At 36.9% G+C, this 13,145-nt stretch overlaps 1 protein-coding gene across 1 annotated transcript; it reads right to left on the reverse strand.

The window, feature by feature from the left end:
* Positions 1 to 306: 306 nt before the first annotated feature.
* LOC140327687 (probable G-protein coupled receptor 21) lies at positions 307 to 4,160 on the reverse strand. The gene is made up of 2 exons (XM_072407051.1): positions 3,161 to 4,160; positions 307 to 1,570 (listed from the first exon to the last, which is right to left on the reverse strand). The coding sequence occupies exons 1-2, from the start codon at positions 4,107 to 4,109 to the stop codon at positions 1,272 to 1,274; spliced, it is 1,248 nt and encodes a 415-aa protein (XP_072263152.1). The 5' UTR covers positions 4,110 to 4,160; the 3' UTR covers positions 307 to 1,271.
* Between the last annotated feature and the right edge of the window lie 8,985 nt (positions 4,161 to 13,145).

Consider the following 13,145-nt stretch of genomic DNA (forward strand, 5'->3'; position numbering starts at 1 on the left):
TAATGTCCAGCACTCACAATGTCAACATATATACACAATAGAAGAAAAACTTACTGCTTCTGGTGAATGACATTTGGCTGTGGTCAATTATGGAATACCTTGTAACATCAGTAATATATGTGAAAGTAATTTAGGAAATTACGTGTTCACATACTTGCAATTTCCTAAAAATACACAAAGATAGATCCTTTTTTCTGTATTTTCTGTGGTTGTACCAGTGATACTTGCATTGGCCATTCCAATTTAATATCACCCAATGGGGTTGAACTAAGGCACTGGACAACATGTATGCTAAACATGTACTTTGGGCATAAATGACAACACATTACCCCAGGAGATTTTTTTGTTTTTTGTTTTTTTTTTTTTTACCAGTGCTCCACGAGCAATACAAATATTTTAATTGTATTTGTTATGGTATGCTTCTGCAAATGAATGGAACATTGCAAGCAAAATGTCATCCACTATAGAAAGAGTACAAAACAAATGTAACTGTCAATTCAAATGTAAGGGTCCCATTTAGAATGAGCCTGCCCAACAATGCCCAATATGGAGCTAACATTTCTTCCCTGGCCTGTCCCCAACAGTACATTACCACCAGTGAAGCGCCATGCTGACCTCTTCTCAGTCTCCACTCTACTCTTACTGTAATGCCTACAGAGCCATCAGGCTTTATTCAGTTGGAATACCAGGATGACCATTCCAAAGGCCAGTTTCTCCTGAATCCAAACACAAGCAGAATGGCACCTAAAAACCTGACTAGAATGCTCCACTGCCGGTTCAGATTATGCAGTATAATTCATTGCAGGAGAGCAAAAGGGTGAAATGTAATAACCAAACAATTTGTGTTGGGTGGCATTCTACAATATTAATAAAATAAATATAAAAACTTCCATAGCCCCAATCCAGCAGCAAAAATATTCTTACTGCTTGTAGGATTTTTCATAAATTATTTTCTTTTGGGTTTCCTAAATATAGCATCCTCTGCACCACATGTCAGAGTACAACTACAAATAATGCCTAATATTTAAAATACCAGAAGGTCACATTCCAAAATCCTAATGGCCATAACTTAGTAAAATTACATTAAGGAAAGTATTCCTTGTGGAATCTGGAAAACATTCATGCTTGTAATGCTTGTTTTTTTTTTTTTTTTAGTTGAGCCTTAAAACTCTATATGCATACCAAGTTACAGAACAGTTGGAAAAGCAGACACCACTGGTTAGGATAGATGGTATTGATAGGTTAAGAAGAGTTAGGAGCCATCTCTGATATTATAGAAGAGCATTTGCTGAATCAGGAAGAAGCATGCATGTTGATGACACACTGCAGGACCTTTCCTGTAAAACAGTTACAGCATTATTGTTGGTCATTATGAGACACGGAGTCTTTTTACAACTTTTCTGATGCGGCCAGAAGCCAGGCCAACACAGCTTTCTTCCTAGTTGTCTGAATTTGTGTCGAAAGCTCTTGTTGATCCAGAAATATACAAAGCAGTTAAGGAAGCCATTTCCACTTGGAAGCCACAAGGCTACAAATTCCACCCACTCTGGAACTCTTTCCTGTGTAATAGCTGAGAAACATTAGAGAGCAATTAATATATATAATCAAAAAATTGGCAGATTCCTCTTTTCAAAACCAACAAATTATACATTCATTAACTGTAAATCATCAAATTTTGTTTTGGATAAAATTTGAGGGAATAAAACTCTTTTCTTAGGATATTGTTCATTCCTGGTGACAAAGGTCATCAAGACACTGATAGCAAGGCAAGCCTTGGTGAGTTTCAAATCCATCCCCTTCCAATTTTGCAAATTACAAAAAAAGTTTGGCTTTTAAATACACTTTTTAAATTCATAAATCACTTACTTGAGAAGTCTGACTAAAGTGTCCATCCCTGCTGATGACTGTTGCATGCAAACCCAGGGGGAAGAAACCACATCCGTTTCATTTCAACAGAAGTAATTTAATTTGACATAAGTTTATTTCTAATAAAAAAAAAAAAAAAAAAAAAAAAAAAAAATCTTATCAAATCCCCAGGCTGGTTTGCTGGTCCAATGGTTTCATCTCTTTTTGAGCGCTTTTTTTTTTTTTTTTTTTACTTTCCAGATGTCTAGTCAGAGATAGCCAGCAACTAGCATTTTCTGAACAAGATTAGTAATTGTCACCCTTTTAATTCTACAGAAGTTTTCTTTTATTCTCTTATTTGCTGAGACATTTCCCAACTAATTTTCCCATTCATTCATCATGGATTTTATTGTGCAACAAAATAGACTGAAAAAATCTTAAATCTTAAATTTAGTAAACACTTCTAACCAAATCATCCCTAATTATACCCCCATCTCTACCCCAAGTCATAGATAGGCCCAACTACTTACTTATTAAACCCACAAAGAAAAGGATGTACATATGCATTTCTGCATGGTCTAACAATTTTGGTAGATGGGAGCACTGGTATAAGGCCAAGCCTGTCATTTTTAATAGCATAACATGCAAATATAGGGTTCCATAGGGGTTTTGCTTTTGGGCAAATATCCTTTGAGTTTCTGGCTTAAAGGAAATTTGAGTTTTCTGATATTGTAGGCACTCCAAAAGTGCCGGGGTTGCCAATGAATAGCCAAGTGTTATCAATCACAACTAAACTATAAGTCCAGAAACTGCTACTTACAGTCCAGAAACTTACTATATTTTACTATATACTATAATTTTAAAATATTTAAAACAAAAAGACAGCTGTTTGAAATGAATTCCCATGCAAAGTCAAAAACATTTTTGAAAACATCATTGTGGTTTTTAATAAAGTGGGAAAGGTTTACATCTGTTTTTTATGGCTATCCAGGGCTGGACAGTAGCCTTCATTTTCTGTCCTGCTAATAATGGTTTTATGAGACCGAAGTAAGAAAAATCTGAAAACCCCCCTAATTCACCTAATAAAAAAAAATTATTTGTCCGTTAACATTTGAAAATGTCTCATTTACTTTGGTAAAACATCAGTGGGACAGGAAGTAGGGGGTAAACCTATTTATTGGAGCCTCAGATAACAGTAAAGATTCAACAGGAGCTCTAACCCTTGTACACAAATACATAAAGTCATTATATCCTAATATACATAATATACATAAATCCTAAATACATACATTATTGCTTTTTATAAGGGTCTTACCATTATATAGGATAGTGACCATGCATGGGGCCCAACAAATGTAGAACACGCAAACCACAGGAATTAGCACCCTGGATGCAGCATCTCCTCTACGTGGCCCTCTGTCCCCTATTTCATTGGTTGAACGCCTGCTTTTGATTATTTGAACTGGCCTGCTGCCCTCCAAATTCTCGCACACTGTGGTGATGCTCTGTATCTTGTTTCTGCCAGACCAGCACACACTCATCCTTCTGCTTTGCTTCCTTGCAACTCTCCATAATCGCAAGTTGGCAAACGTGACTATTGCAGAGCAAGGAAAAAATATGACGGTGGTTAGTAGAAGAGAGTAAGCCACATTACTGGCATAGTCTGGGTTACAGATAAGAGAGGCCCTGGAAAAATAGACATGAATCACTGTGCCTCCTGGGATGGAAATGGGAATCAGAAAGACAGGAGGTAGCAACCAGGCTGCTGCAATTAATAACTTGACACGGCGGCGACTCATTACTCGGTTATAATGCAAGGGATAAAATACAGCCACATATCGTTCCAGGCTAATGATGGCCAAGGAATAGATAGAAGAAGCAAACACAGAGGAATTTAGAAAAGCCACTATGTGACAATAAGATCCAAGAGCAGAATCTGCATCATCTTCATTGCCTGGCTCTAACACAAGGCTTCCATATAGGTTGAGTGGGACCACAACCAAAGCCAACGTGACATCCGTGCCAGTCAAAGAGATAAGGATATAGCGGCTGTTACATGACCATCCAGAAACAGATGAGGCAATGACTAGCAGTACAAATAAATTCCCCAAGATAATCAGACACCCTAACGTGGTGATGATGCCAATCTTCAGTGTATGGTCATCTGTATACCATCTCGCTTCCATGCGCTTCTGGTCCATCTCCATGGTGCTTATGTTCCAGGTAGAGAAATTTGTCAGAGCTCTAAGTAAATGGGACAGCATATTTGAAGCAGCAAAGGAGTCTTGTGGCGTAAACTTATTAGGAGATGGACTTTCAACCTGCAAAGAAGATGTATTGAAATGTATTAGTGATTAAATCATGATTGGAGATTACAGCAAGGCCAGTTTTGAGGGCTGAATGTTACCAAGCAGCACATTTAATGCTGGAATGATGGGCTCCCACATGTTTTTCTTGTGTACAAGCAATAAAAAAGTGATTTTGTCAGCACACCTACAAAACCCATGCAGGAGCACATGCTTGCTATTTTCCAGGGTGCATTTCCCTGTCTTCACCATTACTCACATTGATTACCATTTCTTTAAAAGTCATTTTCCCCATCCTCAGTATGCTAGATTTCTCTTTATTATGTTTAGTACTACAGTGGTGATTTTTTATTATTTGACTACAAAAGTGTTTAGACTTACCAGTTCTAGTGTTCAAAGTCCTTTTGCCATTGTTTTTGAAGGCAACAGAGGCCAAGCAAGATACATTTTAGCATCTGGCATGGCTTAGTGTACTAGACAAGCCCAACAAAATGAAGAGGCCAAACATTGTCACATTTTGAAGCCATTTATATCAAGGCAGATATTTTTATGCAACAAACCAACCACCTTATTCTATGCATGTGTGTTATCCCAAACAAAATTTTGCTAGGCTCCGAAAGACATCGGTTTTTCAGTTGTTTTGACAGCAATCATATACCAACGTATTGCTCAAAAGTTACTGGCCAAAGGTTTTGTAAGCATAGGCTGCAGCTGGTAAATTAGCCACAAGCTATGTGAGCAGTCAGCTTTTTCAAAGATTTAACAGCATTCCCTCTAATGGGATGCTGCCATCTTGGCCTCCTAAGAAATGCTAGTTTTGTGCCTGCAGCGGTGATCATTTGACTACCATGCATTCTAAATCACTTACCTAGAAGTAATATGTGGCATATTTAATTGTTTTGCCAATAGAAAGGGTTTGTAAGCCCTTAAAGCACATTGCAGGCTCGCTATTTTCTGTAATAAATAATAAATAAAAAAAAGTGTGGTAAACCCCAATAAATCCAGCGGTCAGGTTGTTTTAAAGACAGTCATCACTTTTTAGGATGTTGAATATCAACAACTTGTTCAAGACACAAGCTGGGGTCAATGTATACCAGGCTCTTACTGCCAAGGTGTAAATATACCCCTATCCTGAATGACTATTTTCTTATACAGAGAAATGCACCAAAAACAGTCATGGTTGTAATGGAACACAGCCAGAGGAAGTGGGTAAACACTTACATTTATGATTCAAAACCTGGGATTCAAAAAGAATTGTTTTGCCCACTAGAATCCAATCAAGTGAACTTTAATAGAAAGCTTCACTAGCTACAATTTGTTGGGTACAGGTGTAACTTTTGAAGTAACTTAGTATTTCCATACGTTGTCAATAGTACTATACAAATAATAGTCAACTTTAGAAAATCCACCTTCACGTGCTGGAATTTCCCAATAATTTCATACAAAACTGCCATGAGATTTTTTAGTCTAAATAAAATATTACCCAATGGATGCCAAAGTTCTAGTTCTCATTTCTCAGTATACAATGTTAAGGAAAGATGTGTGCTTTGTGTTACCAACAATGGTCTTACCTGAAACCTGGGTGTCTGTTTACTAAAAGGCTTCCAGCTGCATTTCATTTCCTTTTATAGAATATACAAGGCAGCTGGGCCAGCAAGGTGTCCAATGTCTACTGACCAAAACCAAAAAAATGATTCTTTTCTAATTTTTGTAATCATTTTAAATAATTGTGTTATTAAAATTAATGTCTATTTCAGCTTTCATATTGCTTACTCCTTATGGACCAGAGCAATTTTGACTACTACTTAAAAAACAATAATATTGGCAACAATTGGCATTAATGTTTGCTAAACATGATAGACATAGAATGTTAAAAAGTGTGTTTGATTCTCCTTAGACCAGTGTTAGTTTACAAAAAGGTAGTAGTTTTATGAAATGTATACATGAAATACATACAGGAGTATTAGTAAAATTTTTAAAACACAGCTCAACAATTTTCACTTGCCAAGAATTTTTCAATATATTTAGTGTATATCAGGTCTGCTGAATCCAGAAACATCAGTTTCATTGAATTGGCTCTAGTTCTTGTTATACAGGAATCAGAATAGACGATTTTACCAACAAAAAGTTAACACAGCATATTATTATCAATCTTTATTTACACTGATATTTTGCATTTTTATATTAATTGTAGCATTATTTTCATGTACCTTTTATTTGCCTTCTTTTTATTCATACATTTTTTTTACATAAATATGAGTTCTACAAGAAGAAGTTTTTTAAATGACCCTAATGTATTTTGCTACATTTGTGGTGAATATTCCCAGCAAAAACAGAGAGGAAACATTACAGAATTTGTGAAACAAGCATATCTTGCATATTTTGGCATTAAACTGGGGGACCAAGATAAGTATTGGGCTCCCCATAGGGTATGCAAAACTTGTGTAGAGTGTCTACGTCAGTGGAAAAATGGAAAACTGAAAAGTTTGAAACTTGGTGCACCTATGGTATGGCGAGAACCCACAAATCATCATAATGATTGTTATTTTTGTGCCGTGAATGTAAAAGGTTTCAATTGTTAAAAGAAAACAAGTGGGAGTACCCTGATTTGGAATCAGCAAGATGACCTCTGCCGCATGGTGCTGATGTTCCCATACCAGTGTTCAGTACACTCCCTGATATTCCTGTATACAACATGGAGAATATATATAAAGGGTTTGGAGTGTAATCTAGGAGTTAGCAGTGGAATATAATATTAAGGAAGTGTTTCATCAAACCAGCAGTTCTCCCAAGAAGAGCTCAATGGTTTAATATGTGACCTAAGTCTGTCAAAACAAGCATCTGAACTTTTAGCATCCAGGCAAAAAAAAAGAACTGTCTAAGACCAGAAGTTAAAATAACGGTTTATAGGACTGGAGAGGTGACACTCCTACCATATTTCAGTGAAGATGGAGACTTCGTGTACTGTTGTAACATCCCTGGACTACTAGCCCATATAGGAGTACCAGAATCCCGAGCAGAAGACTGGCGGCTTTTCATAGACAGTGCCACTCGAAGTTTGAAATCTGTTTTACTGCATAATGGGAACAGCTTTGCATGAATTCCAATTGGTCACTCAACAAAACTTAAAGAAGAATATGAAAATATTCAAATGGTCTTACCAAAGCTTTGCTATCATGAACACCAATGGTCTAAATGTGTTGATTTAAAAATGGTGAACTTCCTACTTGGACAGCAAAGTGAATACACAAAGTACCCATGTTTCATCTGCTTGTGGGATAGTAGAGCAAAGCAGGATCACTGGAAAAAAAGTGACATGGCCTCCAAAGGAAAACATAAAAAAATGTGCAGCGAACATCATTAACGAGTCAATGGGTGTTATGGTGGCAGACTACTGCTGGAGCCTTCAACGTGATTGTCCTGATCATCAGCATAAAAAGAAATCATACAAACAGAGTTTTTCAATGACTTCATTGTGATTAGTTCTGTAAATAAAGTGAATATAGAATATATTGACATTACCTGTTTCAAAAATTTAATTTTGTATACGTATGCATATGTAGTTTAATTTTGTTTAATTTTCATGTTTCAAAAACTAGAGCCAATCTAGCAAAACAATACCATATTTGGAATCTGTGCATCAAACATAACTTAAAATAACTTTAATTTGTTTGGGAAAAAAAGGTTTGTTGACCAGTGAAATAATTACCAAGTTTAAAAAAATGAACACTGTAAGTTATAACTTACTTATAACATCATAAACTGACCTGAGAGGCACAGATTGCTCTTTGCTTAGGGAGCTCCTAGTAACCTCTGGGGAACCCTGGTTGAGAAACTCTCATGTAATGTGATATATTTATTTCTGGAAGGGTGTATCAAAAGATAATCCATCCTGCCTTCCTGAACCTTTTCATCTAGCTAAAAAGAAGTCATATGGGAGCTTGGGTAAATGATTTGGTGCTGCATGCAGTCACCCATAGCAACCAGAAAACTGATGTTAAAGGATTTCATTGTGCAAACATCTTGTGAATTTCAATTCTCTGTGCTTCCATTTTGCTATTTTTAATGGTTATAGAATAAACCTAACGACACTTTAAGGCCCCTTTACGGAGGAGAGGGAATGTTCCCTATTTACCCAGGCAGCAGAAGTAATAATGCTGACTGGGGTAAATTGGAAACATTAGCTCTCTTCCGTATGCATTGCGGAGGAGAGGCAATTCCCTTAAGGGGGTGTTCCAAGTGGGGGGCAGAGCCATTAGGGCAGGACTCGAGCTCCTGCCCACCCCTGAAATGGCCTAGTGGCCACAAATGTTTGATGACCCCTGGTCTAGATTTTTAATAAATAATCTAGAATTAGAAAGGAGGGTGGAGGGATTTGAGGGAGGGAGCGGAGGGATTTGAGGGAAAGAGGTAGGGGAGATGGCGAAAAGACAGAATAGGTCAGGAAAAAGAAATAGATAAAAAAAAAAAATATCCTGGCTAAAATCTCCAAAGACTTTTCCTGAAAAACCATAGCCAGTTAAGACAAGAAAGGTCAATGGACAAGGCATCCGGAGAATTTATAGAGAAGGAAAAGGAGGTCCAGTAAAACAATAGTTGTGAAAGACCCCTCTCAAAGTAGATGTGAGATCCTTCCTTCAACTGTATATTTTGGATCTGGGAAAAACCATTGTGCCATCATGGGAGAACTCAACTGACACCATTATTCAGGGATACATGCTTTAGATGCATCCAGCTGATTCTGATTCAGAAGGAAACCTGGTTCAAAGGGAATGTGTACTTCTGCAAATTTCTGTGAGATCAGTTTTTTTTTTTTTACTTACTCCCAAAAAATATTGAAATCTCCAAGGCCTGTGTCACAGTGCCAACAGCGATCCGAGTCCCTGGGATAGATGGTGTGTAGAATGCGTACCAAAGCATAGGAAGTTCAAAGGCCATCTCCTGATATTGCTATTTGAATATTTATGAACAACGAGGTTCATAGTGGGTTATTTGTCCCCAAGAGAATGTGAGCCGTAGATCCCTTTCCCATTTAGTAATATAGTCGGGCACAAAATAGGTGTGGAAGAAATCTTGTGAGAAATCTTGTGCCCTTGTGGGATTACATTATGCAAAATTCATGGTGGACTTTCTTGCAGCACGGTTGACTCAGATGTTAGTACTCTGGCCTTTGCATCGAAGAGTTCCAGGTTTGAATCTCAGCCAGGACTTTCTGCATGGAGTTTGCATGTTCTCACCATGTTTGTGTGGATTTCCTCCAGGTACTCTGGTTTCCTACCACATCCCAAAAACATGCAGTTAGGTTAATTGGCTGCCTCCCAATTTGCCCTTAGACTGCATTAAAGACATTAGGGACATTAAGATTGTGAGCCCCTTGAGGGTCAGATATGCACATGGACTTTGTAAAGTGCCGTGTAATATGCCGGTGCTATATAAACACTAGTTAATACCAACAACAGTGCAGTTCATGTAATGTTTCACTGCAATGCGTGGCATATTTTACTGCAACACAAAGAACTTAATGAGCTTTAGGCCAAATCTGATCTGCTGGTGATACTGGGACATTTGCTGTCCCATTTATTGGTGGGCTTGGTGATATTTTAGCAAAGGGAAATGTTGTAGGGTGGAACCAAATCCATGGGCTCAATGTGGCATGAATTACTCACAAATATACAAATAAATGTGTTAAACCTTAACATTCCCAAGCTTTAATGCTTAAGCCCAGTTTCACACCACAGTGCATGGTGCAAGATCGTTTTGAATTGCATCCCAATGCACCTTGTTAATGCATCCTAAAATTGTTGCAGCACATATCACTGCAAAGATAAGAATGTGTAATGTGCATTGAAAAAACACGTCCAGTTAAAAATTTTTAGGCTGTCCTAATTTAATGAATGTGTGGAATACTGCAGCTCACTGTACAGGTATGATGGGGCCCTTAAAGATGTAGCCCGGTGGTCGCCAACCGTTTCGGACCTATGGAGCACTACATTTTCGGGCTCCAGACCATGCATGTACCAGGTGCCGTGTGTCACTAAAAGGGGAAGAAACTTTCCCTATTGTGATGTAATGATGTCCAAGCCTGCAATGGAAGTGTGGGTGGGTTGTGTCCAGGTAAACAAACTGCCCACCGCCCTGAGCCTGTGATGGATACGGAAGACAGGGTCCGCAGCTCTGCCTGGTGGGCTTCCCCCCATCGGGGTCCTTCTTCTGACCCCTCTGGGGGTTGCACCGGACAGCGCTGCGAACCATCAAAATTTTCTTGCGGACCACCGGTTGACGACCGCTGATCTAGCCTACAGTTATTCAACAGTTTGTGACATACAATGTATCACATATTTAGGTAGAATTGAACACATATGACATATGTTTAATTATATTTGTGGTATTTAAAAACTGTATTACCAAATATGTCTTTTAAAATATAGAAAGGTCTTTTAAATTGTCTTTTAAATTATAGAAACTTTTTTTTAGCTTAAAGTATGTAGGCAAATGACACATCCAAGTCACTCATTTTATAGGTATCAAAAATGAATATGCAACAAATAGAAAACTATATTTAACTTTATTGGTTACAATTGATTTATTAAATAAATAGCTTGAGCATCCAATAAATTCAGTGCAGATGGGGGTAGCTGGGGGTGCAATGAAGAGGACAGCAGAGAGGGACTGTGGATGATGGTCTTTGAGGGGGCAAACCAAATAATAGTAGGAACCCAGAAGTACTATGTTAGTGGAGCAGAATGTAGTATATATTAGACAACACTATGTATACAGCCTACTAATGCACATTGTATAAGTGAGTAGCTTAAAGTGTACAATGTCCCATATGTTTGGCATAAATATAATAAGTAATAAATATAATACAAAGAAATAATGAATATAAAAAAACAGTAAAAGGAATACAGACAAAATGTGTGGTGTTTTTTTACAGACCAGTATATAATGCCGAGCAGTGTGAAATATATTACACACAGCATATTGTGTACATACAGTGTGGAGTATACGGTATAAAGAACAGCACAGTCTTCACAGCCAAGCAGTTAAGAATATAAGATTGTAAGCTCGGCACGTAAAGTGGTATATATTGTATATAGTGGTATAATGATATATGTCAAGTGTAATTTATGTGATTCATGTACACCAAAATAAATGGAAAAATAAATTGACCTGGCTTGAAAATGTACAGTGAATGTGAAATTATGTAAGCCTTGTTGTTTTACATTGGTAAAGTGTCAGGTTTTAGCAGTGTGGACTGGGTGTGTATTAAGGAGAAAATGTATAGGCATGGGCACCACAATAGGCATCAACAGCCAATATAGTAGTTTTGCATAAAGCATGTGTTAATGGGCCCTAATAGATTAAAGTACTAGATAAATAATACAATAAAGGGCTATGAATCAGTGACTGGGGATTTATTAGTAAAGGCTTTGTATTTTGTAAATTGCATGTCTAACCGCTATGCAAATATATCCCCCTTCCCAACATATCCTAAAATATGTTTTTTTACCTTGTTTTTATTATTTTATTGCTGGGCTTGTATAATTCCTGCCATGGCAGCTGCTGAGAGATCATTTTGTATTTTACATAGTTGGATAATTTATGGGAATCTTCACTTATTTATGCTATTTTTTTCAACTCTTGTAATAAATCAGCCTCAGTGTAGCAAAGCTCTTGTATTGTAGACAGCAGCATTGTTTTCCTGGAAAAAAAAATCAATGTATCCACGTGGAAAGGGAGAGAGAGCGATGGGTGAAGAATTGCAATCCATCAGGTAGGACTAACAATGATTTTCAGTGTTCTCAGCCCAAACATGATGTTATGAGTACATTGGAATTCTGGATGATCATCAGTTCTGTATATGCAACATTCATTTTGCCCATGCATACACTTTATTTATATTGAATGGGGTGGCCATGATCACAAAAGGGTTAAAGTGTAAGTCATGCCAAAAAGTTTAATCCCACGCTATCCAAAACCAAGAAAAATAATTTGGGCTTTTTTGAATGGGAAGCGCTTATTATACAGTTAACATGCAGTGACTTTATTGTGTACAGTAAACTTGAAATGTGTGTTGCATAATAACAAATTAATATTCATCAAGTTAGAAGTGAACAACAAAATTAAAATGTGCAGTAATGGAAGATGATGTGAGTGGTTGTATAATTGGTAACTTTACGTCATATACAAAATGTTTCAGAGAAAGGATATTTTCTTAATATATTGCTTAAATGTTTAGTTTTAGATTATGCAACATCTTTTCAATGGAACTGAGGTTGGGATCTGACTATTGCGAAAATGTACATTTTTCTGTTTAAGCCCCTGAACCTTATTCAGTAAAGCATGTTCACTTATTAAAGATATTTGTTTATTTTTCAAGATTAATTTTCACTTTCATTCTAAATAAGGTGAAACTGAGTGAAAATTCACTATTTCTAAGATTACACAAGCATTTGGAAGGGTAACTTTTTTGAAAATTGAAAGTCAGCTTAACGTCACCTCATTTACTAAGCTATGTGAAAATTTACTTTGCCAGGAGAAAATTTACTTAGGCTTAGTGAATGAGGAAATGCTGTGCAAACTTCAATTATCTAATTGTGTGCAAGCAACTAAAATCCTTAGGATTAGGTATCCCTTTCAAAGGTTTTTTATTAATTGGTTGCAGCGTAATCACTAAGTGAAAATTTACTTTGAAAGTGAACACACCTAACAGTTCTAATAAATTAACCTTGCTTTGTTGTTGACTTAGTTCTGCATTGTGGATTAATGTGATTCCTTTCCCTAGTTTATTGGGCTTTTAGATTGCTGCTTTACAGCTACAAGCCCAGAAGCCATTTTCAAAGTTTGTGTTTACAAGGTGCTTTCTGATGCAGTTTACATAATCCCAAGAACTGCTTGTATTAATTGCCAATTGGCCCAAGTTTTTTAAAAAGCTTCTTGGGATTTTTATCTAATAAAAAATGTTTATATTTGGTAATAAATATCAATCCAGGT

The sequence above is a fragment of the Pyxicephalus adspersus genome, chromosome 3 (genome assembly GCF_032062135.1).
Source record: "Pyxicephalus adspersus chromosome 3, UCB_Pads_2.0, whole genome shotgun sequence".
In the NCBI taxonomy this organism is placed as follows: domain Eukaryota; kingdom Metazoa; phylum Chordata; class Amphibia; order Anura; family Pyxicephalidae; genus Pyxicephalus; species Pyxicephalus adspersus.